The following is a 27,755-nucleotide window of genomic DNA, read 5'->3' as shown; positions in this document are numbered from 1 at the left end:
GGCTGAAATACTTACTCCTGCTCCTAATTTGTTTGTTCTTATTTACTTACTAAGGGTTTGAGTCTGACTGTAATTGGTCAGGTAGCACCATCTATCCTGGTGGGGTGAGCATACTGGAAGGGGGGGGGGGGTAGTGGGTAGGGAAGAGAAAGAGAAACAAGAAGAAATGGTTTGTGCCTGATGCTATTATATTTGAAGACACAGGGAGTAAACTAAACTTCATCACAATATGTCTCTCAAACGTGATTGAGTTTTGTGAAGAAGTAACAAAGAGGATTGATGAGGGCAGAGTGGTAGATGTGGTCTAAATGGACTTCAGTAATGCGTTCAACAAGATTCCACATGGGAGACTGGTTAGATCTCATGGAATACAGGAAGAACTAGCCATTTGGATACAGAACTGGCTCAAAAGGTAGAAGATGGTGGTGGTGGAGGATTGTTTTTCAGACTGGAGGCCTGTGACCAGTGGAATGCCACAAGGATTGGTGCTGGGTCCTCTACTTTTCATAATTTATATAAATGATTTGGATGTGAGCATAAAAGGTACAGTTAGTAAATTTGCAGATGACACCAAAATTGGAGGTGTAGTTGACAGCGAAGAAGGTTACCTCAGATTAGACCTTGATCAGATGGCCAATGGGCTGAGATGTGGCAGATAGAGTTTAATTCAGATAAATGTGAGTGGCTGCATTTTGGGAAAGCAAATCTTAGCAGGACTTATACACTTAATGGTAAGGTCCTAGGGAGTGTTGCTGAATAAAGAGACCTTGGAGTGCAGGTTCATAGCTCCTTGAAAGTGGAGTTGCAGGAAGATAGGATAGTGAAGGCGGCGTTTGGAATGCTTTCCTTTATTGGTCAGAATACTGAGTACAGGAGTTGGGAGGTCATGTTACGGCTGTACAGGACATTGGTTAGGCCACTGTTGGAATATTGCAGTCAATTCAAGTCTCCTTCCTAACTAAAAGATGTTGTGAATCTTGAAAGGGTTCAGAAAAGATTTACAAGGATGTTGCCAGGGTTGGAGGACTTGAGCTATAGGGAGAGGTTGAATAGGCTGGGGCTGTTTTCCCTGGAGCATCGGAGGTTGCGGGGTGACTTTATAGATATTTATAAAATCATGAGGGACATGGATAGGATAAATAGACAAAGTCTTTTCCTGGGGTTGGGGAGTGCAGAACTAGAGGGCATAGGTTTAGGGTGAGAGGGGAAAGATATAAAGGGGACCTAAGGTGCAACTTTTTCACACAGAGGGTGGTACGTGTATGAAATGAGCTGCCAGAGGAAGTGGGGGAGGCTGGTACAATTGCAACATTTAAGAGGCATCTGGATGGGTATATGAATAGGAAGGGTTTGGAGGGATATGGGCCGGGTGCTGGCAGGTGGGACTGGATTGGGTTGGGATATCAGGTCGGCATGGATGAGTTGGATCGAAGGTCCTGTTTCTGTGCTGTACATCTCTATGACTCTAATTGACTCAAATGAGAAAATGTTAACCTTCCCAGAAAGGATTGGGTTATGGTAGTGTGAGATGCTCAAATTTTAGAAATTTCAAATCCAATTTTAAACTCTCTCCAACTTGCCACTGCCAACATCTGGATTTAGTGGAACTGGGTTAACCCATTCCCCTGAGGCAGATTGGTCATTTCAATATTTTGATGGGACACTCCAAGGGAGAATATTTTCTTCTCTTGGATATGATCCATACTCTCATCATTCATCAAAGAAAGGCACCCAAACTTGGAATCAGCTGCTGAGGTTGGGAATTCAATACCACCACTAAGTGCACCTGTGATCCCAAAAGCAGCATCAGGTCCTTACTTTTGATGTTCACCTGTCCAAATGGAATGCAAGCCTGAAGCTCAGGCTGACTTCCTGGGGGAGATTCTGTTGTGACACCTCGGGCTGCATTTAATCCAGGAAGGGGGTGAGGGGTCAGCAGGTGCATTTGAACATCATTGATTCTATGTCAAGGAATATTAGAACCGTTGGTTCAAGCGTCTTAAGAATTGGAAGAAGTAATGGTTAGTTTTGCAGTCCAGGGAGGAAAGCAGGGTGTATACTTTTTTTGGTCAGGCAGAACACAGTGAGGGTTTGCACACTGAAGATAGTACACCCTTTGATTCCTACTGCTTTAAGAAGCACTTGAAAAGAAAGGTCAGCCGCGCCAATTGAATCATGGCATGGGCAGGATAATATTGGAGTAATATTTTGACCCTTAATTATTACTGATATATGATGGGCAGGCTGCAAATTTTGGCAACCACCCACACCCTAATTTATTGGGGTGAGGTCAGGTAAACATGGAAATGTGGCTGATTAGCTACTCAATCTGTTTTAAATGTTTCATCCACCCCCTCACTCTCTCCCTATTAAAAGCACACTCCATGGAGCCATGTAATAGTCAGCCTCTGGGCTTCTGAATTTCCTCATCAAACTCCCACTCACCCTGTTCAACTACGAAACCAATTCAAACAATATATTTCACTTCAGTCCATTTGGCCTATATTTAATATTTATTAAAATATTAAAATTCCTCAGTTCTTTAAACAATTGAAATAGGGATATAGTCTAAATTATTTCTTGGAATAAAGATAAAACATCACAGCATTTTTCAAAAATGCTCAACTTTGCTATTGCCATTCAGCACTCATTTCCTTTTGAGAATTAACACCGTAACAAAGTAAAAAAAAGAATTATACTTTATGCTTTCTTGATTAAAAATGAAATTCACACTAGTTTATTCTTTTTTAGACCACCAAAGGACATAATTTACCAATATAATTTTCCTTTAAACATTAGGTTATAATACAATGAGCTGAGCACATCTTCAGAGTTCCTGTCATACAACTCTGACTACCAAACAGGATGTCTGTTTTTGATGGGAAGGCTAGTCCTGACAGCATTCTCTCTATGCAGCATTGTGGCAGAGGATTAAGAAATAGCATTTCAATATCAGCTGTGGCCCAGGGGTTACAGTCTCAGCTCCCAGTTAGAAGGCTGAGAATTCAACTCCCACCCCCAAGATCTGAGTACATAATCTGGGTGAACACTTTGCTGCACTACTGAGGAGGACTATGCTATCTCAGACACTGTCTTTTAAGAGAAATGTCAAACCACTCTCATGGACATTAAAAAAATACATTAAATCATTTGGAGAAAAGCAGCGTTTTTGCAATTCTGAGGTTGTGAAAGACACTGTATAAATTAAAATTGTTTTAACTGCCTTGCAAGTCAGTAATAATGGTAGTTATCAGGCTGTTATTCTACTTTAGGCCTCATACAGCTTGAATGCCAAATTCACATTTTAAAGTTCAGATGTGGGTTTCAGTTCGTTCCTCTATTTGACTATAGGGTGAAATTTGACTCTGGTGGAAGCATAAAATGAACCACAGTGTGGTCTTGATTAACTCTTCTGATTTTGCTTTAGACCAAAGAATATGAAAAGGAACTGGGTCAATGTTCATCATGGGTAGCGGATTTGACACTGCTGATTTGTAGTCCAAGTGAATTTTAATTCCACTCCGTGTTTAAAGCTGCAATAATAAAATTCTAGGGAACAGGATGGCCCAATATGCAAGTATACAAATTCAGACTCCCAATTTGCTTTAATAGTTGCGTTTTGTTACTGCAATGGACTTTTCTTATTCTCATTCCCATTCTTGGGTTTAGTCAGATCTCACTAAACAGTTGTTTAGTGTATGAGATTTTACATTTTGGGACAAATGGGTTGAGTAAATTGAGGGCAGTGCCTAAACAATACTACTTTAGTAGCAGTAAAATTGATCACAGAACAATGTAAATCATGTCTCTGTTAGAAAAGGCTTCAATTTTGTAAAGCGTGATGCTAAACTCTTTCTAATATTTGCCAGTGACCAAGTATCAGCTGCAAACATGAAAACAAGAAGGTTATCTGCACACAGGCTCCCATGCAGTTGCTCCAAACAAGACTGTCAGGATTAAAGACAGTAGTTTATGGTGAGAGCTAAATGCTTCTTACCACTGCCACAAAGATGCATCATCTTGTTAAGCCACTTAATTTTATATTTTCTGCAACATTCTACAAAATGAACAAACTCAAACAAAAAATGTTTCTAAGGCAGATTCATCCATTTCAATTAACAGCATTTCTGGAAGATTTTGTAGGAAAGCTTTAGTTTACTACATATAGGCACAATAATCCTATAAGCAAATATAAATTACACAAGGCAGTCCATAAGCCAAGACCTGATAACAAAACACAATTAAAAATAGTTAATAAGAATCATATGGATTTGGACATCGTTAGATGGCTTTAATGTTTGCTTGATCTTTGAAAACAATTATCTTCAATAATTTGGACACTTTAAATAACTGACGTTAAATTAAATTGTAAACATTTTTCAAAAAGTTGTCCTGTAGTTATGGCTCTCAATCATTTTGTCTGTGTCTACTTAGGGCTCTACAACTGTGCATTTCCTCTCCTTTTCAGCTGTCCTACCCTCCTGAACTGTCTGCTTTCCCCACAGCATAGTGTACAGCGATCAAAGTCATAGTTTCACTCATTATAATTCACTACGCAACCTGAATCAAATAGACAGGTCAGCCAAATTGAGAATGCACTGTTCTGAAAATATTCAAATACAATTAAAGCAAAATCAACATAAAAATCCAATGCCCTCACTAAAGAAATAAAGTAAAGATATTTGTTTGAAATAAAACACTGCACTTAACTTTTCATATATGACCATTACATCAATTTCATCAAATGCTTTCCTTTTACTCAACATTATGTTCTTAGTTTTTCTATTGCTTTAGACTATCCTTTTCCTTCGTGTGTAACATAAACCAGAGACAGCTGAAAGGAACAACCTCTTTAACTATGTGTTTGTCTTTAGCATGATGGTTCCTCCACAAATCTGAAGCTTCTGTTCCAGTTTTATGACATTAAATATTAAGACCCTAGAATTAATAATGAGGGTTGACAGCTCAGCTCTAGTGTCACGGAGGGGTTCTTCCTTTGTCTCAGAGTCCAACAGTGCACATGCTCAGTTGCGGGGTGTTGCTGTTGTCAGGGCCTCCTGTCCCTGGATGTCACGGTCGATGAATAAATTGCTCCTGTGCCGTCATCACATGAGTCTGAGGAATCGCTTTCCAAATGGGCCATGTAGCGCACAGGCCCCGGCTGGTACTCCTTGATCAATGTTGTATCAGAAAATCGGGACTGGAAAGCAAGCTGAAAAAGAATGAAATGTCATGCAGTGCAATAAAGGTGTTATTTTAGGAACATAGTTGGTCGGGCTATGTTTTTCTACCTAAAGAGTAACTTGTGAAAATGTCAAAAAAATCATTACAAATAAAATATATTATTAAAGCAAACAAAATGAACAGAACAACAGTTCCTACAACAATGGTCTCTTAACCCTTTTAACAGTTTGAGAAGACTGTATTGGGGACTTACTACTATTTTGAAGAACAGTTGAGAGGGGCATTTTTGATCTGGTGAAAAGGGGAACTGGTAACATTCATGCATTGGAGTCATCTTTCCAATCTACAAGCCACATGATTTTTTTCTGAAAAGTTACCTCAAAATAAAACGATCAACAAACAACAGGAGGAAATAATCAGGAAATAAACGATAAAAAAAATTTAAAAGAAAGTGTACTAATATGAAAAAAAAACTGAAGAAATGTTGAAATGCACAGTAAAGAAAGTAATGTATTACCTTCAAGGTCAGGGTTAATAACAGACTAATTTATTGATGGAGCCACTGACAAGACATCAAAGCTACACCATTCATGAAAAAGCTTTAGATGTACTTCTATGTTGAAACTCAAGTTAATTTTGGCTGAAATACTTTAATCTGATCATCAGCATGATGGGATACTGTTAAGTACTGTGTTGACGTGTGTTTTTTTTTGGTAACATTATTATTAACTGGCTCAACAACAGGGTGCAGCTGCAGACAACTGTAATAAGCATAGATATCTCAAGGCTTTGACCCCGGTGCTCGCTGGAAGCACGGAAATCATACTGATCTACCAAAAGGCAAGCCATAGATTTCCTGTAGCCTAAAGCATGCTTCAACAATTTTGGTTCAGTGAGTGAAGATAAAGTCAGCTTTTGAATTTCTGTATAGAAAACAATTGGCATTCAACTGATACTGTTTGATGAATAGTGACAGGGACAGGAAATACAGTTTGTGCAAATTTGCTGCTAATATTCTACTTGAGCCCCCTCAGCCAGACACTGAGCTCATGTTACTGCGGTCTTGCTGTGACATTTATTACAGACAAAAAGATGGAAAGCTTGTCCTTGTTGTCAACAGGCCTTAGTCAAGGGGACTAGCCTTCACTCAGGAGACTCAGCATGGTAAGGCAGTATCTGATACAGTCCAGGTCCTGCTCACGGTGGTGAGAGTCAGAATCATCACCATATAAAGGGTGAGGGCCCTAATGATGAGCAGCAGAACATAGTCACAATATTGTGACTTTCTGCCCTATTGTAGGCTGTTTTCTTCCTGGAATGAGAGAGAGTCAGGTAAAATGGAAGATGACACAGCTATTACTGTTGATTCAGGTGGGTGGCAGCACAGAGGACTTACAGGGCTGTTGGTCTTGGGACGGAGAGACCGAGTGAGGAAGATGCTGCAGGCAACAGTGAGAGTGGCGGAGCATGAGCTTTGGAGGGAGGTAGGTGCTATAACAGAAAGAGTAAATGTGAGGTATCAGAGAGAAGATGGTGGCAATTATGGAGGCAGAGTGTAGAAGGTCAATGACTTTCTTCCTATATTGCTGGGCATTCCTCCAGATGACTGAGAATGAATCCCACAATTTTAATGATACAGAAGGAGTCCATTTGGCCCATCATGCCTCCACCTAGTGCTTAGTGCCAATTTCATGTCTCTTCCCCATATTACTGCACACCATTTCTATCCAAATAATTATCCAATATCCTCAAAGTTTGGAGAAGATTTGTAGCTCGGGTGCTCATTGCTGTGGTTCTGTTCGCCGAGCTGGGAGTTTGTGTTGCAGATGTTTCGTCCCCTGTCTAGATGACATCCTCAGTGCTTGGGAGCCTCCTGTGAAGCGCTTCTGTGATGTTTTCTCTGGCATTTATAGTGATTTGTATCTGCCGCTTCTGGTTGTCAGTTCCAACTCTGAGAACAGCCAGGGAATTCCTAGAGGCATGGCACTCATCCACAGATTCAATCAATAAGCACATCGACCTAGACCCAATATACTGGGCAGAAAGTTTCCAAAGTTTAGTGTCATCTGCAAACTTTGAAATTGTCTCCAGCATACCAGTATCCAGACAAATTCCCAGCACGGTGAACAGAACTACAATATCCAATATCCTCTTGAATGCCTCAATTGAACCTGCCTCCCCCACATTTTCAGGCCATGAATTCCATACCCTAACTATTTGCTGTGCAAAACATATTTCTCACATCATCCTTGCTTCATTTGCATGTCACTTTAAACCTATGCCCGTTTGATTTTCTTTATTTTACGAGTTGGAACAGCTTCTCCCTATTTACTCTATCCAGTCCACCATGATTGTGAAAAACTCTATGAAATCTCCTCTCCAAGGAAACAGTCCCAATTTCTGCAATCCATCCTCATCATTTCTCATTCCTGGAACCACTCCTGTAAATTGTTTCTGTGCTGTCTCCAATGTATTCATACCATCCTATAATGTGATGCCACAACTATATGCAATGCTGCAGCTGAGCTCTAAGAATTGTTTTATGCAAGTTCAACATCACTCCCTGCTCTTGAACTCTATGCCCCTGTTAAAAAAGGCAGAGAATGCTATATGCTCTATTAACTGCTCTCCCCACCTGTCCTACCACCTTCAATGATTTTGGATAAACACCTAAGTCCCACTGCTTTGTACCCACCCCCCATTAAAATTCTGCCCTCAATTTTTTATTGTCTTTCAATGTTCTTCCAGCTAAAGTACATCAACTCGAACCTCATCAGCCATCTACCTGTCCACTCCACCAACTTGTAATGTCCTTTTGGAGTGCCACGCTATCGTCCTCAGAGTTTACAGTTTTTCCAAAGTTTAGTGTCATCTGCAAACTTTGAAATTGTCTCCAGCATACCAATATCCAGATAATTAATAAATATCAGAAAAGGGCCCCAGTATTGACCCAGAGAGAATTCCACTACAACCATTCCTCCATTACTCTCCCTTTCTTATCCCTCTGCCACCACCCTTTCATTCTATGACCTATACCTTTTTACACATGTCAGTATCAAACGCCTTCTGGAAATCCTACGTATACTACATCAACAGTGTTACCCTCATGTTACTTCTTCAAAAAACTCCTTGGTTTTATCTCAAGTGGTAACCTCGGACCAGACTACCATGGTCTGGTGTCATGGACTCTACTGCCGGTCCTGAGGGATGAGGAGTTTCTGCCTGTGCATCATCCCAAACAGCAGGAGCTCCAGGTTCCTGTCCACAAAGTAGGGCACGAGTTTCCCCATCTGCCAGGTCTGAACCCTGCAGGGGGATCTGGAATGAAAACACTCATCCAGATTCACAATGGTGTGGAAATCGCATGTACACATGCCTCAGGAATGGGAACAGCAAATAATGTGACTGGTTTGGCAAGATTCCATGAAAAGCTTCAATGCAACTTGCACTTAGAGTCATAGAGTCATAGAGATGTACAGCATGGAAACAGACCCTTCAGTCCAACCCATCCATGCCGACCAGATATCCCAACCCAATCTAGTCCCACCTGCCAGCACCCGGCCATATCCCTCCAAACCCTTCCTATTCATATACCCATCCAAATGCCTCTTAAATGTTGCAATTGTACCAGCCTCCATCCCGTTCTCTGGCAGCTCATTCCATACAAGTACCTCCCTCTGTGTGAAAAAGTTGCCCCGTAGGTTTCTTTTATATCTTTCCCCTCTCACCTTAAACCTATGCCCTCTAGTTCTGCACTCCCTGACCCCAGGGAAAAGACTTTGTCTATTTATCCTATCCATACCCCTCATAATTTTGTAAACCTCTATAAGGTCACCCCTAAGCCTCCGAGGCTCCAGGGAAAACAGCCCCAGCCTGTTCAACCTCTCCCTATAGCTCAAATTCTCTAACCTTGGCAACATCCTTGTAAATCTTTTCTGAACCCTTTCAAATTTCACAACATTTTTCCGATAGGAAGGAGACTAGAATTGCACGCAATATTCCAACAGTGGCCTAATCAATGTCGTGTACAGCTGCAACACGACCTCCCAACTCCTGTACGCAATACTCTGACCAATAAAGGAAAGCATACCAAACGCCACATTCACTATCCTATCTACCTGCAAATTGTAAACTATAAAATTGAGCCCAATGTGTTTGATTCTTAACTGCTCTCGTAAATGGCATGGCAAACCACTCAGTTCAAGAGCAATTTACTGGCCTTGCCAGCAATGCCAGCTCTGAAAGAATGAATTAAAATAAAATGCTACATCTAGGAAATATGCAACTATGACCTGGGTATCACTTGAAGATGTGTTATTTAAATACACCCTTTTACAAGGCATGCCAATAAGGGCAACCTATAGTCCTTTCTAGGTTACACAATATGATGGTCTCTCGTTGCCCAATCATATTGTGTAACATGTGATTTCTTTGATGTTGAGATATGATGGTCCCTCCATCATTGGCAGTTTATTAAATGACCTTGTAATTTTGGCTTGTAGCAGCACTGAAAGATTAGCTGGATACAACATACGTGGGTACAATGCCAGTCAACAGTTTCAATTTTGTGGCAGTTCTCTCACCTGACAGGAATCCTGGACAAATGGCATAACTGGACATTTAGCCATTTATCTGGTGTTTCAGTTAATATGAAGATATGAGGGGGAAAGTGATGCTGCAGATCAGAGTCGAAGAGTGTGGTGCTGGAAAAGCACAGCTGGTCAGGCAGCATCCCAGGAGCTGGAGAGTTGTCGTTTCAAGCATAAGCTCTTCATAGGGAATGCCCATTCCTTATGAAGAGCTTATGCTTGAAATGTCGATTCTCCTGCTCCGCAGATCATGTCTGACCGGCTGTGCTTTTCCAGCACCACACTCTTCAACTCTTAAGGTATGAGGAAATTGTTCTACTTTATTCAACTTCACAGTTTTAATATGTTGAATAAATTTACTTAATATATTATAGCGGTAGAGTAATACTTTAACTAATGTACGATTATTGATACATGAATAGATAACCATATTCTTTAAAAGGTTTTTCACATTTTGTTTTACTACAACCACAACAGCTTGTAAATAAAATCGCTTAAACATAGACAAATGTCTCAAAGGAATCACAGGAATATCAGCAAATAAATTTTGACATTGAGATGTAGGAGGAGGTATCAGGAAAAGTGACTTAAAGTTTAGTTAGAGAAAGATATTAAGAATCATCTTAAAGGGCAAAAGAGAGGTGGAGAGGTTGAGAAACATAGGAGAGGGAATTTGAGAGCTTAGAGCCTTGGCAGTTGAAGGCACAGCTACCAATGCTGTAGTTACTCCTGTCAGGAGATCTGCTCTCATGGTCTGCCATGCTTGTACATTTTGCACCACCCTCACACATCCAGTATAACCAATCTGTGACCTCCATCACCAACTACACCTAAGTTGACTTCTCTTTCTGCTACCCTCACTTTGCCCTCTAGAGGAGATCTGCGTAACCATTCAATTCCGATCAAATGGTCAAAATACTGATATTTTATTGGATGCCACTTAGTGTCAACCAGATCCTTCAGTCCAACACGCCTACGCTGACCATGTTTCCCAAACTAAACTAGCATTATTTCCATCTAAACCTTCCCTATTTATGTGCCTGTCTAAATGTGTTTTAAATGTTGCCTGCATCTACCAATTCCTTTGGCAGTTCATTCCACACACGAATCACCCTTTATGTGAAAAAGATACCCCTCAGGTCCTTTTTAATTCTTTCTCCTCTTACCATAAAATTATGCCCCCTAGTTTTGAACTCCCTTACCTTAGGGGTGAATATTTGGAATCCTCTATCCCAGAGGGCTGTGGAAGCTCACACTTTGAGCATGTTTAAAGTCGCGGTTGATACATTTTTGATTATCGATAGCATGAAGTGTTATGGGACATTGTGGGTAAAAGGCATTGAAGTGTTCACTCAGCCACGATTGTATTAAATGGAGGAGCAGGCTCAAAGGGCTAAATGGCTTATTTATGTTCTTTGTAATAGACAACCTTAAAGATAACAAAGTCAAGAAAGAGGGTTTCATCAGCAGATGAGTTGAGACAGAGACATAGTCAGCTGATGTTCTGGAGGTGGAAATAGGCTGATGGTACAGAATATGGCTGGAATCTTAGCGAAAGGTCAAACGTGACACCATGGTTGCAATGAGTCTGAAACTGCTGGGGAGAAGGTGGATTTGGTGGAAGGGTCTGGAATTTGGAAGGGTCGGCAGATATAGACTTCTGTCTTCAATATCAATTTGTATCTAAATTCTAACCCAAGGGCTACAGTACAAGGACATGGAAGTTATATTGCAGTTATACAAAATCTGGTTAGACCCCATGTGCAGTACATTGAGCAGATCTGGGCAGCGCACCTTAGGAAGGATATACTGGCCTTGGAGGGGGTGTAACATAGATTTACAAGAACAACACATTATGAGAAGGGATTATACAAATGAGGCCTGTTTTCTCAAGAAGTCAGAAGGTTAAGGGGTGATCTGATCAGTCTTCAAGGTAGTAGCAAATTATTTCAACTAGTTGGAGATTCTGGAAGAAGGGAACATAGTATGAGAATTAAGACCAGACTAAAGGTTGGTAGATGTTTGGAACTTGCATCGACAAATGATGCTAAATCAGCTGTTAATGCTAAATCTGAGATAAATAAATTTTTGTCAAGCAAAGATATTAAGGAATATAGATCAAAGGCAGGTTTACAGAGTTAGACCACAAAGCAGCTACAATCTCATTAAATAGCAAAACAAACTTGAGGAGCAGAATGGCCTATTCCTGTTCTTATGTTCCAATACTTTTGAGGAAATTTCTGCTCATTCAGAATTGGATGACAGACAAGGAGTCTGATATTTTAAAGATAGTGAAGAGGGTTGAGAAGTGGAGCTGTCTGTTGTCATTATACAAGTGGAAACTGATATAATAAAACAAAGAACTGCAGAACCTGGAGATCTGAAACAAAGACAGAGATTGCTGGAGAAACTCAGCATGTCCGGCAGCATCTATGAGGAGAAAGAAGAGTTAACATTTTGAGTTAGGTGACTCTTAGTCAGAAGATATTGCCAGATCTGCTGAGTCTCTCCAGAAATTTGTTTATGTTTGGAACCTAGTGCTGTGCTTTCAGATAATGTTATATAGGGGCTAACATGTAGATGAGAAATTTGAAAGATCTAAGGTTAGATCATTGGACAGTATCCAAGGTAATGGTGCAGGAATGGGAAATGAAGCTACTGACCATGATCATCAGGTTACATCTGGATGTTTAAGAATTGGACAGTCCCACTCACCTATGCAATGGTAGACAAGTAATAAAGGAAGTTAGCTTGGTCATTTAAGTCAAAGACTGCTTAGGGGTCAAGGAAGACAAGGAGAGACAATTTATATCTTCGTCATGATCCAATATGAAGTCCATTGTAACTTTAATAAAGGCCATTTTGGTAATGTGGCAGGAGCAGAAACCTGATTGAAAGGGTTTAAAGAGAGTTCCAGGAAATGTAGACACGCATTTGAGTAGTGACAGTATGTTCAAGGATGTTGGAGAGGAAACCGATGTTGAGAAACCAAGGCTTGAGGTGATGGCAGTTGGGCTCAAAGGAGAAAAAGATGCCACAGGAGTAAGGGGACAGACCAAGGTGTGATTTGATGATAACAGCCACAGTAACATTGTGATTGAGTAGCAATTGCGACGAAGACGTGGTCAGACAGGAAGGCTGCACTTTGGAGAGTCTCTCACCAAGCCTCTGCCAGATTTGTGTTAAGTTTACAATGTTGATGTGGTAAGCTCACATGTGGCTCACAAGTGAACTGAGACGGAGAGAGAGAGAGAGAGAGACAATGACAGTCCGTCTGCTGGCAGAGTCCACATGATCAGGACTCGATGAGTTTGACGGAGATTGGCAAGATTATTTCTCAGCAAGAGTGCTTGGCAGGAATGCTGAGAAGAGAGAATGATTGGCTTGTGTGGATGCTGCTTGTAAGGAGGCCGAGACATGTGTTTGAAAGGTCCATTCAGTGAATGACAAGAGAGGCACAGAGGGAAGATACAGGCATAGGCCTAAAATATCGACTCTCCTGCTCCTTGGATGCTGCCTGACTTGCTGTGCTTTTTCAGCGCCATACTTTTCAACTCTCATCTCTGCCATCTGCAGTCCTCACTTCATTCTTATCTAAGAACTTGTCAAGCCTGATACAATGACAGGAGAGTGTATAGGAGATAAAGAGGATAAAGGGTCGGAATAGGAATTTTAGAAGGCAAGTAAAAGATAATTAACACTTTAGAAATGAACATCCTAATGGCTGTCTGGTTAACCACGGTGCCATCTTCAAACCCTCTGTACTGCATGACATTGCAGCTGGAGCTGATTGGTGCAATTGCAGCTAAACAGAACAGGATCACAACCATCGGCCAGCACTGTTGCAGTCTGACTAATTTTGATAGTGTGGCTGAATGTCTATGACTCATACACTGGTGGGAAGGAAACAACTGGCTGCTTCAAATATTAACTTCCTGTAGCTATTTAAAGGGAAAGTCTTGCAGCTACTTAAAGGGATAAAACAATCGACTTTTCAAGTTTCAAACTCAGGAGGTTTGTGGTAAAACACAACTTCTGCAGGACTTGCAAAGCAATTCTTCAGCATAAAATAGGGAAAAGAAGGAAGCCATATTTTTAAACTCAAAAAGCAATTGCCACTGATCAGTAAAGTTACCTGTAGAGATGTGAAGTTCAGCTGGCCCCATGTTTCCCTGTCCAACCCAAACACAATGGCATTGGCCAGTCCGTGGAGTGGTGCAGTAATAACATGGAGGAGCATCAGGACAAAAACAGGATGACTGGGATCAAATGCATTGTGCAGCCTAATGTGGGAAAATAGAACAGAAAGTAATAAACAAATGCGGTTTTCTTATATTAAAATAGAACTAAAAATTCACAAGTACTAAATTACCCTGTCAATTTGCAGCTGCATTTCACATCAGAAGGTTTTGAATGTATTTCAGTACAGAGTGGCAGAGAATTATACAAGCCAAAGACAAAAGGGAATATCTTCCTGGATTTCTCAGTGGGGTGGAAATCAGGAGATTTGATGCAAATCTTTGCATGCAAAAATTCCATGTAATTTTCTGGTTTTCACTGTGACCAGGAGATCCAATCTCTGCACAGATTCAAAAAAAATGTCTGATTATCTCAATTGAACTGAAATTGTGGCTGAGAACAACATCCATCAAGCACCATGCTAATGGTTCTTATAGGGAGCTGTTCTTCTGAAGCAGGCTCATTCCAGGATTAGTGTGAGATGGATCAACGAATAGCTTAATGGATGATAATTACTTCAAGATAGGAACATGGGAACAAGAATGAACCAGTCAGACCCTCAAGTCTATTCTTCCATTCGATTAGGTCATTGCTGATCCACAACCTAACTCCTTAGCTCCATTTACCTTGACTCCTTAGGTTAAGAAAACTCTGCTGTTCTCAGATTTAAAGTTAACAATTGATATTTGTGAAAACTTACATATGTGGTGGTAGACATTGAGAACGCTGCCTGGATTGCCTATATTGTAAGATCAGTATTGTTCCAGGGCATCCCTGGTGCTTGACCAGCCATGTTAAGTTCACTAATTAAATCTGCGAAAATTCACCTTCACTGGAGTCTGGAATTCTCTCTCTACTTCAGGTCACCCTGCAGACTGTGGTGCTAATGGGTAGGACGCACCGAGCTGAATAAGCAGCAGGAAGCTCACCAGTAATCTGTTCTGATTAGCTAGGAGAAAGTGAGGACTGCAGATGCTGGAGATCTGGAATTCCTGAAGAAGGGCTTATGCCCAAAACGTCGATTCTCCTGCTCCTTTGATGCTGCCTGACCTGCTGCGCTTTTCCAGCAACACATTTTTCTGTTCTGATTAGCTACATGATTAGCTGATTAAACTCCAGCATATGTACATTTGGGATTCCTAAACCTCAGCTCAGCCAGTGTGCACCCAAGTTATTAGAAGTAGTCTAAATTTCACAGAATCTTGAAGTAGAGACCCTTAAGCATTCGAATGGATGGGTGCACATCTCAACAAAATAAATAAATTAGCAGATAAGCAGGCCTTGAGCTTTACAGGTTTCGGAGAACACATATGAAAAACATAATGGGAAACAAAGTTGTTCTAAGCTATTGTAAATGCTGATATTGTCTGAATTTCCAATACGTTACTGCAATATTAAAATACATTCTGCCTAACAAATATTTATTATTTTCCATGTTCACTTTTGTATTTCAAATCAAATGCAGAGTATCTACAGGACTCCTAAAGCAAATAAACAGTCAGCCTAACCTCTAGGCCACAGCAACTCATAGGACTATATGTCATTTAGTCTGAATGAATTGATGCAGTGAATCATAGAGTGAATGAAGCTACCAGGGGAAATGGACATTGCCAGAAGAAAATAAGGCTTTTATACACTTTGGGGCTATCTTAAGAAGCAGAGACATGTGTTAGTTTTGAATATTACTTTTAAAATAAATGCATTTGTCAAAATTAATTGCTCAATGTATTTAATTTGTTTTAGAATAACAGATGTGATAGTGGTTATAAAAGTTCATTTTTAACTACAATATGGCAACAATATTGTAAAATATATTGCTACATCAAATTATTCCTAATTGCCCAGTATGTGCTGGCATGCTGACCACCGCTCTCTATTTACAGAATTATCAATCTCAATCATAAGGGAGTGTTTAAGTGGAGCCTAGGTATTTGCCCATATAAAGGTAAGTTGGCAGTCTCTCATGTTGGGCACCTCTTACACACCTTTTAACAGATATTGCATCTGTGCTGGATAAAACAAAGGTAAAAATTGCTAACTCATCTTTCTGGCCAAGACACATGTATGTCGCAGATAAATCCAATATGCCAGAAAGCAAATGCTTTTTTGAGAATGTTATATATTATTACTTTATTTCATCCAGTAAGACCCTTCCAGGCCTTAAAACTGAAACAGACAAAGGAACAGATGAATGGTTTCCTTTCTGCTACCTACATATGTTAATCTTGAATTGGCTGAAAGAGCAAACAGAAATATTCCAATGACAGTCACTGAAGCATGACTTGTTGATACAGCAGCCAGACAATCTCTGTTCCTATTGAAGGAGATGTTTGGCTTCTACTTGGCAGCTCCATTCAGCAAGATTACAAAGATTTGGATTTCAATATGAAATCAAACATAAACTCTATCAATGCTATACTATACTGGGGTTAGTGTAACCACATATTACACCATCATACCACCAGAAAAGGTATTTTTACTTTGTGGTAGGAAAGGCAAACAATTGGGCGGGGTGGCGCCAGAAATATGTCTGCTTCCTACATGCAACCTCAACAATTAAATTCTAGATGTGAAGACTTTCTCAACTAGCCATCAGTTAAGGCTTTTTAGTGGTTAATTGGTGGACACTTCAGAGCTTCAAGCCACCACTAGTCTAATTACCTGCAACCCCAAGTGAGAGAACACAGCAGCCTGCCTGCCAGGTCAGGGGCTCCACTTTTTCCTACACTAGCAGCAACTGGGAGCAAGCAGTTAACTGCTGAAAACCAGCCTCCCACCCTTACCTCATAGTCTTCTGATATCCCCTTCCCTTGCAACTCCCACCCTGTGACACCAATATCTTGAGTGAATTAAAAATGTAGTTGTTGAGGACATCAGTCTCAAGGTTAGAAAAATTCTCATGCTTTTGTTCTGTGAACTCCAGGTGAAATTGATAAATGTGCTGCACACAGAAAGCAAGTTCCATCTACAACCAACTCTATAAATGTATCTGGAATGACATAAGGGTGATCAAATATAAAAGGCACCCTAAAAGAGAACCTTAGATTGCAGACCACCTCTCTTTGAGAAAATACTGCAGCTGAGGCAAACACTGAAACTTTGTTAGTTCCTGTGGATGTCAATGCCAAACTTGTACCGGACTCTTCAAGCATGAAAAGACTCCATGAAGATGATGAAATCACTTATAGCTTTGATGTTCTTGAGAAATAAGCAGTCTAACAGCAGAGGGGTTAATAATCAGGGAACACAGTTTTATGGTAAGAAAAGGGAATATGAGGATTTTTTTCATCCAGAGGGTTGTGGAAATCTGGAACTTACTGCTTGAGGCAGGAACCCTCAAGACATTTAAGTATTTAGATGAGCATTTCAAATACTGTACTATACAAGGCTGGAAAATGTGATTGGAATAGAAAGATGCTTGATGATCAACATGGGCAGGATGCGCTGAAGGGCCTTTTTCTGTGTTGTACATTCTCTGTAACACTACATAAACATTTACACATGAATTCCTAGTATGTTTACCTTGACTATTTAAAAACGCTGACAAACAAACATGACTAAACATTAAAAAAACAGCAAGCAAAGTTTCTGTGTTGTAGGAAAGTAGTTTCATTGTAAGAAGTCCATACTCAGAATTAAATATTCATTTTTTCATTCAAGGACATGAACTGCATTACCTCAGCTGGTTCAGAACAAAGAATGAGTAGGTAACTCACTTCTAGTCTAGGCACAGGCCAATTCAATCTTTCACTTAACACTTTGTTAGAGCACAAAGAGAACCACAGAATTGTTACAGTACAGAAGGAGGCCATTTGGCCCATCTTGTCTGCACCAGGAGTATTACCCAGTGCCTATCTCCTGCCTTTTCCCCATATTCCTGCACACCATTTCTATCTAAATAATCATATGATGCCCCTCCTGAAGCTTAATTTGAGTCTGCCTCCATCATACTCCCCAATACTTTGAATCACTCCCACAAAAGGATGACAATTAAGAAAATTAGGAGTGAACAGGGTACTGTACAGAAGTACTTTTAACAAAATTGTAGATTATCCGACCAGAGGGGAGGCCATATTGGATTTGGTACTTGGTAATGAACCGGGACAAGTGATGGGCTTGTTAGTGGGTGAGCATTTTGGTGATGGTGACCACAATTCTGTGACTTTCACCTTGGTTATGGAGAGAGGTAGGTGCGTGCAACAGGGTAGGTTTTACAATTGGAGGAAGGGTAAATACCATGCTGCAAGACAAGATCTGAGGAGCATAACTTGGGAGCATAGGCTGTCAGGGAAGGATGTCGTTGAAATGTGGAACTTTTTCAAGGAACAGATACGACGTGTCCTTGATATGTATGTACCTGTCAGGCAGGAAAGAGATGGTCATGTGAGGGAATCTTGGTTGACGAGGGAGGTTGAATGTCTTATAAAGAGGAAGAAGGAGGGTTACATAAGGTTGAGGAAACAAGGTTCAGACAGAGTGTTGGAGGGATACAGGATAGCCAGGAGGGAACTGAAGAAAGGGATTAGGATAGCTAAGAGAGGGCATGAAAAATCTTTGGCGGGTAGGATCAAGCATAACCCCAAGGCCTTTTATGCGTATGTGAGAAACATGAGAATGACGAGAACGAGGGTAGGTCCGATCAAGGACAGTAGTGGGAGACTGTGTATTGAGTCAGAAGAGATAGAAGAGGTCTTGAATGAGTGCTCTTCTTCAGTATTTACAAATGAGAGGGACCGTACTGTTGAAGAGGAGAGTATGAAACAGACTGGTAAGCTAGAGGAGATACTTGTTAGGAAGGAAGATGTGTTGGGCATTTTGAAAAAACTTGAGGATAGACAAGTCCCCCGGGCCTGACGGGATATATCCTAGGATTATGGAGGAAGCCAGAGAGGAAATTGCAGAACCGTTGGCAATGATCTTTTCGTCTTCACTGTCAACGGGAGTGGTACCAGGGGATTGGAGAGTGGCGAATGTTGTGCCCCTGTTCAAAAAAGGGAATAGGGATAACCCCGGGAATTACAGGCCAGTTAGTCTTACTTCGGTGGTAGGCAAAGAAATGGAAAGGGTACTGAGGGATAGGATTAATGAGTTGTTGTGGTTCTGTTCGCCGAGCTGGGAGTTTTTGTTGCAAACGTTTCGTCCCCTTTCTAGGTGACATCTTCAGTGCTTGGAGCCTCCTGTGCAGCGCTTCTGTGCTGATTCCTCCGACATTTATACTGGTTTGAATCTGCCGCTTCCGGTTGTCAGTTGCTGTCCGCTGCAGTGGTCGGTATATAGGATCTAGGTCGATGTGTTTGTTGATAGAATTTGAGGATGAGTGCCATGCCTCTAGGAATTCCCTGGCTGTTCTCTGTTTGGCCTGCCCTATAATAGTGGTGTTGTGCCAATCGAATTCGTGTTGTTTGTCATCTGAGTGTATGGCTACTAGGGATAGCTGGTCGTGTCGTTTCGTGGCTAGTTGGTGTTCATGGATGCGGGTTGTTAGCTGTCTTCCTGTTTGTCCTATGTAGTGTTCTGTGCAGTCCTTGCATGGGATTTTGTACACTACGTTGGTTTTGCTCCTGCTGGGTATCGGGTCCTTTGTCCTGGTGAGTTGTTGTCTGAGAGTGGCTGTTGGTTTGTGTGCTGTTATGAGTCCTAGTGGTCGCAGCAGTCTGGCTGTCAGTTCAGAAATGCTCCTGATGTATGGGAGTGTGGCCAGTCCTTTGGGTTGTGGCATGTCCTCATTTCGTTGTCTTTCCCTAAGGCATCAGTTGATGAAATTGCGCGGGTATCCGTTTTTGGTGAATACCTTGTATCGTTGTTCTTCTTCTTCTTTTTGTAGTTCAGGTGTGCTGCAGTGTGTTGTGGCCCTTTTGAATAGTGTCTTGATGCAACTTCTTTTGTGTGTGTTGGGGTGGTTGCTTTCATAGTTCAGGACTTGGTCTCTGTGTGTGGCTTTTCTGTATACCTTCGTGGTGAATTCTCCATTCGGTGTTCTTTGTACCATCACGTCGAGGAATGGGAGCTGGTTGTCCTTTTCTTCCTCTCTCGTGAATCGGATTCCTGTGAGTGTGGCGTTGATGATCCGGTGTGTGTTCTCTATTTCTGTGTTTTTAATGATTACAAAGGTGTCGTCTACGTATCTGACCCAGAGTTTGGGTTGTAATTGCGTTAAAACTGTTTTTTCTAACCTTTGCATTACTGCTTCTGCTATGAGACCAGAGATCGGTGTCATGGTCTCATTCAATGTAATGGCACTGTTCACTTCTTTTGACAAAACCCTAGCCAGAGAAACAATATCCAACCTGCTGGACATACATAACAGACAACAGGATGCTGAACCTATTAACAAAGACGGCATACTTAAACTACTGGACCTGTGCTTCACAACACACTTCACATTCAACAACCAGATATATGAACAAATCAACAGAACACCCATGGGCTCACCGATCTCCAGACTCATAGCAGAAGCAGTAATGCAAAGGTTAGAAAAAACAGTTTTAACGCAATTACAACCCAAACTCTGGGTCAGATACGTGGACGACACCTTTGTAATCATTAAAAACACAGAAATAGAGAACACACACCGGATCATCAACGCCACACTCACAGGAATCTGATTCACGAGAGGAAGAAAAGGACAACCAGCTCCCATTCCTGGACGTGATGGTACAAAGAACACCGAACGGAGAATTCACCATGACGGTATACAGAAAAGCCACACACACAGACCAAGTCCTGAACTATGAAAGCAACCACCCCACACACACAAACGAAGTTGCATCAGGACATTATTCAAAAGGGCCACAACACACTGCAGTACACCTGAACTACAAAAATAGGAAGGAGAATACCTATACAAGGTATTCACCAAAAACGGACACCCGCGCAATTTCATCAACAGATGCCTTAGGGAAAGACAACGAAATGAGGACATGCCACAACCCAAAGGACTGGCCACACTCCCATACATCAGGAGCATTTCTGAACTGACAACCAGACTGCTGCGACCACTAGGATTCATAACAGCACACAAACCAACAGCCACTCTCAGACAACAACTCACCAGGACAAAGGACCCGATGCCCAGCAGGAGCAAAACCAATGTAGTGTACAAAATCCCATGCAAGGACTGCACAAAACACTACATAGGACAAACAGGAAGACAGCTAACAACCCGCATCCATGAACACTTACTGGCCACGAAACGACACGACCAGCTATCCCTAGTAGCCATACACTCAGATGACAAACAACACGAATTCGATTGGCACAACACCACTATTATAGGGCAGGCCAAACAGAGAACAGCCAGGGAATTCCTAGAGGCATGGCACTCATCCTCAAGTTCTATCAACAGACACATCGAACTAGACCCTATATACCGACCACTGCAGCGGACAGCAACTGACAACCGGAAGCGGCAGATTCAAACCAGTATAAATGCCGGAGGAATCAGCACAGAAGCGCTTCACAGGAGGCTCCCAAGCACTGAAGATGTCACCTAGAAAGGGGACGAAACGTTTGCAACAAAAACTCCCAGCTCGGCGAACAGAACCACAACAACGAGCACCCGAGCTACAAATCTTCTCACAAACTTTGAGGATTTATGAGTATCTGGAAAGACACTGCTTGATTAGGGACAGCCAGCACAGATTTATGAGGGGTAGGTCTTGCCTTACAAGTCTTATTGAATTCTTTGAGGAGGTGACCAAGCATGTGGATGAGGGTAGAGCAGTGGATGTAGTGTACATGGATTTTAGGAAGGCATTTGATAAGGTTCCCCATGGTAGGCTTATGCGGAAAGTCAGGAGGCATGGGATAATGGGAAATTTGGCCAGTTTGATAGAGAACTGGCTAACCGGTCGAAGTCAGGGTGTGGTGGTAGATGGTAAATATTCAGCCTGGAGCCCAGTTACAAGTGGAGTTCCGCAGGGATCAGTTCTGGGTCCTCTGCTGTTTGTAATGTTTATTAAAGACTTGGAAGAGGGGGTCGACGGGTGGGTCAGTAAATTTGCAGATGATATGAAGATTGGTGGAGTTGTGGATAGTGAGGAGGGCTGTTGTCAGCTGCAAAGGGATTTAGATATGATGATGATGCAAAGCTGGGCTGAGGAGTAGCAGATGGAGTTCAACCCTGTCAAGTGTGAGGTGGTCCATTTTGGAAGGACAAATAAGAATGCGGAATACAGGGTTAACGGTAGGGTTCTTAGTAAGGTGGAGGAGCAGAGGGATGTTGGGGTCTATGTTCATAGCTCTTTGAAAGTTGCCACTCAGGTGGATAGAGCTTGTAAGAAGGCCTGTGGTGTATTAGCGTTCATTAGCAGAGGGATTGAATTCAAGAGTCGTGAGGTGATGTTGCAGCTGGATGGGACCTTGGTAAGGCCACATTTGGAGTACTGTGTGCAGTTCTGGTCACCTCATTTTAGAAAAGATGTGGACGCTTAGGAGAGGGTGCAGAGGAGATTTACCATGATGTTGCCTGGAATGGAGAATAGGTCGTACGAGGATAGGTTGTGAGTGCTAGGCCTTTTCTCATTGGAATGGTGAAGGATGAGGGGTGACTTGAAAGAGGTTTATAAGATGATCAGGAAACAGATAGAGTAGACAGTCAGAGACATTTTCCCCAGGTACAACAGAGTGTTACAAGGGGACATAAATTTAAGGTGAAGGGTGGAAGGTATAGAGGGGATATCGGGGTAGGTTCTTTACCCAGAGAGTGGTGGGGACTTGGAATGTGCTGCCTGTGGGAGTGGCAGAGTCAGAGTGGGCAGCATGGTGGCACAGTGGGCGGCATGGTGGCATAGTGGGCGGCACGGTGGCACAGTGGTTAGCACTGCTGCCTCACAGCGCCTGAGACCCGGGTTCAATTCCCGACTCAGGCGACTGACTGTGTGGAGTTTGCACGTTCTCCCCGTGTCTGCGTGGGTTTCCTCCGGGTGCTCCGGTTTCCTCCCACAGTCCAAAGATGTGCGGGTCAGGTGAATTGGCCATGCTAAATTGCCCGTAGTGTTAGGTAAGGGGTAAATGTAGGGGTATGGGTGGGTTGCGCTTCGGCGGGTCGGTGTGGACTTGTTGGGCCAAAGGGCCTGTTTTCACACTGTAAGTAATCTAATCTAATCTAACCATTGGTGACCTTTAAGCGGCAATTGGATAGGTACATGGATAGGTGCTTAAGCTAGGACAAATGTTCGACACAACATCGTGGGCTGAAGGGCCTATTCTGTGCTGTATTGTTCTATGTTCTATGTTCGAAAATGTTAATATAAAATACGAAGGGGCTCTCGTGGTGTGGTGGCAATGCCCCTACCACTGGATGAGAAGGTTCAAGTCCCTCCTTATTCAGAGTTGTGTAATAATATTCCTGATCAGGTTTGTTATAAAATATCTATGTAAAACATTAACTTATTCATTAGCACCACTACCCAGTGAGTCATCTGATAAAACACATGAGTTAACATTAAATCTGCTGTATTCTGTGCTCAAGCAGATTGTACCTGTCATGTGTATCCGTTTACGAAAAAAAACTTTTCCTTTATGAGCAGTAATCTATTTATAACTTATTTCTTGTTCCTTTAACAAAAACATGAAAAATACATAGAGTTATAGAGATGTACAGCATGTAAACAGATCCTTCAGTCCAACCTGACCATGCCGACCAGATATCCCAACCCAATCTAGTCCCACCTGCCAGTGCCCGGCCCATGTCCCTCCAAACCCTTCCTATTATTATACCTATCCAAATGCCTTTTAAATGTTACAACTGTACCAGCCTCCACCACATCCTCTGGCAGCCCATTCCATACACATACCACCCTCTGCGTGAAAAGGTTGCCCCTTAGGTCTCTTTTATATCTTTCCCCTCTCACCCTAAACGTATGCCCTCTAGTTCTGGACTCCCCATGGAAAATATAAATCCTGCAAACATTGTCAATTAGTGAACAAGAACTATCATTTTGACAAAGTCCCAAAATTGTGTTTATGACATTTGAATGTCTTTGAGAAACATAGCGTTGAGGTTGGGAATGTTCTTACAAGACAGGGTACATAGCAACCAGAAGACTATAGGGAGAATCTTATAGGTGTCTGAGTAATGTGGGCTATCATGAGAACTAGACAAACAGCCTGGCAAGGCCTACCTTGATACAGGGAGCACATCACTCCATCTTTTGCTCAGTGGCATGGGAGGTGGGGAGGAAGGTTTTTTAACTTGGCAGTGGCATGTTGCCAATTGAGGGGGGTTATCGCTTGTTAAATGCCTTATTATTAGCCTACCTCACCTCATTAATATTTAGCTTCCTACCTTATCAAACATGCCAACAAGTTAGATACTGAGAATTCTCGATACGGAAATCACACCTTCAGCTCACCTCTGGCTGTGAGCTGCCAGGATCTCAAAGCATGACATATGGGCACCAGCCACACACAATCCTGGCCAATGGACACTGGCATTTGACACTTGTCAACCTTCGCAACCATCATGGCGTCTTTCCGATCCATTTCGAAGCAGTTTAGGAAATACAAACCTATAATGCAGGACGGACGAGTAAATAGTATCGAAAGGCTGCAGTGAAGACAATTTGCGCACAGCGTAGGGGCCCTACTCAAAGACTGGACAAAGCTCCATCTCAGGGCTGCTCGACTGCTCCTTTAATGCTTGCTCATTTAATGCCAACCCGCATACTTGCAGCATCCATGCCTTCCCTCGCCATGCCAGTTGGTGCACTTGCACTTCAGCCATAGTCAAAGGCACTGCCGGACCCACATTGACCGGCTGCTTGTCAATGGAGATTTGTCAGAGGTGAGGGGGCATACCCACAGTCACTCATCCACTGTCAGGGCATTCATGTATGTAGCACAGTCCAGGAATGGGCAACAGTGTGCTCAAAGAGGCCAGCGGCAGCAATCAGAGGAGCTGCAATCACAGTGGTCGGGGATTGATCAGTCAGTCTAAAGGCTGCTCAGCAATATCAGTCAAAGGCCTGGGTGAATAGAGTCCTGCTGGTCCAACCATCAATTGTTAAGGAGGGTGCAAGCGAGGCCAGTAAGGTAAGCAAGAAGATCACTGAGGTGGCGTAGCAAAGGCTGGAGTGGGGAAGTAGAAGCATTTGTGGAGGTGGGAACAAGGATGGCAATGGTGGTGGTGGTGGTGGGGGGGAAGCTCCAGGTATATGGGACGGAGGGTATGCAGTACAGTGTCAGAAAGTACAGTAGACTACCGGAAAGGGGTTATTGTTAGTGACCACCACCGTAATCTCCACAGTAGAAGTGCTGAAGAGCAGGGTGGGCTTCATTAATATATAATGTCAGAGTTCAGGGGTCAGGTAATAGAGTGGTGATGATCTAGTGGTATTATCACTAGACTATTAATCCAGAGACCCTGGTAATATTCTGGGGATCTGGGTTTGCATCCTGCAATGGCAGATAGTGAAATTTGAATTCAATACATTAAAGAAAAGTCTAACATTCAGAGTGTAATGATGACCATGATTACAGGAAAAACGCATCTTGTTCACTAATGCCCTTTAGGGAAGGAAATATGTCATCCTTTCCTAGTCTGTCCCACACATGGCTCCAGATCCATAGTAAAGTTATGATTATCATGGACAAAAACTGCTGGCCCAGGCAGCAACATCCATGTCCTGAAAATGAATTAAATAAAGGACAGTTGGAAGTCCAAAGTGGTAGCCCTCCACATTGGAGGGGATGGATGCAAATGGGCGAAAGGACAGGATCTGCCTCTGTTGGACATTAGGACAAAGGGCAAATACATGAAACATGTTTGCAAGCTCCAGTTACATTTCATTTGGAATTATTCCTTCGGACACGTGCAATTCATGCAGAGTGACCACGTTTAAATGCCAAATGTTGGTCACAGGCAGACTGCACCACCCCACTAATTTTAATTAAACTAATATTGTCATTTCAGTGCTGCAGACGCTAGTAGCAAAAACTCAAAAGGATGTGAATGCTGGCCAAAAGCATCCTTCAAGTGTGGCACTTCCAGTTGCGGGATGAGGGAAACATGGCTGCAACATACGTCATGTAAGTGTGATGACAGATGAATGCAATGAAAAGTGGAATGACTGATGTGGGTCTGAGATGGAAAGGGGGTCAGAGACAGTAGACGCTCCCTTTTTGATGTAATGTGTTGGTCACTTAGCCAGTGTGGCACCTTCACTAAGTTGTGCTCTGACCAGGGCTGTAGTGCAGCAGGTGACACCGTGAGGAAAGGCCAGTTGCACAGCTTGCAGCAGTCCGCAGAGGCCCTTCAGTATCGTCTGCGCAGAGTCACCACAACTGGAGCAGGCTGTGAGGTGATGTGATAGATGCTGAGAAACCAGGGGAACGGGAGCAATCGTCTAATGAGAAGGATAAGGACAGTGAGCTGCAGGAAGCTCTCCTTACGCATGACAGAGCTCAGCTGTGTCAGTCCTACAAGGCAGACAGGACCTGGTTAACACGCAGTTCCAGTAGATGAGAGCTGGGTGCAGCAGACCGTCAGGGCCTGTCAAGGTCAAAATGCCAGCACATCATTTCACCGAGGGAGTGAATTGCAGCCTTTTCCCATTTCCTTTGTATTCCCCTTTGATGGCTGTCAATAAAATTATCCAATTGCTTGCATGTCTGGGATGTTCCCCCACTGGGCAAGGATGAGATGTGGGTAATTGCTGGGCAATTAGAAAAGAGTACCAGGGACTGAGAAAGGTGTATCTAAGGGCATGTAAAGTGTGCGGTCTGGTAGTTAAACAGTAGAGTGGTAGAATATGATTTCATGTGTGACACAGTGTCAGCTATGAACCATGCGCAGTGTGGCTTTGTGGCTGCTGTACCACTGAATGGCAATGCCAGATTACCTACATTTATCTTAATGAGACGGTAGGGACATTTGAGAGGGGTAAGTAGCTAAGGATTTTCAGTTAACAAGATCTGGTGAGAGATCTCACTAGGTCATGTAATGAGAATCCCTCCAAAAAAGTCTACATGCACTTAGCCACAAAAAGAAGATTCAGCCCTATCAATTTTATTGATATATTAATTTTTTTGTTTTGCTTAATCAATTTTACTTAAGCAAAAATTTGCCAATTTTGGTATTGCACAGTTAACCTACTTTTGTATAAATTGATTCAGAAACCGGTAAAGGTATTTAGCTTGATGCCAATTCAATGGTAAGGTAGACAAAATACCTTTGCATTTTTTTCCATTAAAATCTAGCACTTGTAACCTATTCAGTTTGAATCCATCAGCTTTGGAGGCAAATTTAAAGTGGCATGAGGAGGTGGAAGTCTTTACTTTAATGTAAAATTGGATTAAATAAATTCAGGCATATTTGCATGCTCTGCATTTTAATTCACAACGGCTGTGAAATTTTAGGGTAAAGCTGTGCTGCAAATAAACTTCTAGATGGTAAGAGAATTAATGTGCAGTTGATATAAACTAATAAATGGAATGAGATGACAATAAACAGCATCAAGCTCTTGCACTTATGCATAACACAAAAACTGTTTGATCAATAGTGCTGACTGTCGTGTCAGTTCAGAAAGCGAAACACACATCTATTTCTGACAGACCACCTACATGTTTAAATTAGTTTTTTTTAAGTTAAGTGCCTGGCCTTTTGTCACGGATAAACTGCCCATTTTCAAAATGTTTGCTTGGGTTTTACTTTCTAAGTCTGAGCTACTCAAAGTACTTTGTTATTCAGATCAAGAAAAAACAGTCATAATGGCACAGCCCTTCAACAAAATAGCAGGCTTG

The 27,755-nt window shown here is 42.1% G+C and overlaps 1 protein-coding gene across 4 annotated transcripts in view; it reads right to left on the bottom strand.

The window, feature by feature from the left end:
- Window positions 1-2,678: 2,678 nt before the first annotated feature.
- Window positions 2,679-27,755, bottom strand: part of si:dkey-100n23.5 — a 223,846-nt gene continuing 198,769 nt past the window's right edge. For all 4 annotated transcript variants that reach the window (XM_060833050.1, XM_060833052.1, XM_060833049.1 and 1 more), the window contains 2 exons: window positions 13,909-14,056; window positions 2,679-5,212 (listed from right to left, as the gene is read on the bottom strand). In XM_060833050.1, the coding sequence (XP_060689033.1) occupies window positions 5,048-5,212; window positions 13,909-14,056 (313 nt within the window). In that variant the 3' untranslated portion in view covers window positions 2,679-5,047. The remainder of the gene's footprint in view (window positions 5,213-13,908; window positions 14,057-27,755) is intronic.

Source organism: Hemiscyllium ocellatum, chromosome 12 (genome assembly GCF_020745735.1).
Source record: "Hemiscyllium ocellatum isolate sHemOce1 chromosome 12, sHemOce1.pat.X.cur, whole genome shotgun sequence".
Taxonomy (NCBI): domain Eukaryota; kingdom Metazoa; phylum Chordata; class Chondrichthyes; order Orectolobiformes; family Hemiscylliidae; genus Hemiscyllium; species Hemiscyllium ocellatum.
Note: the sequence above shows the minus strand (reverse complement) of the source record. Positions and strands in the feature narration are given on the sequence as shown.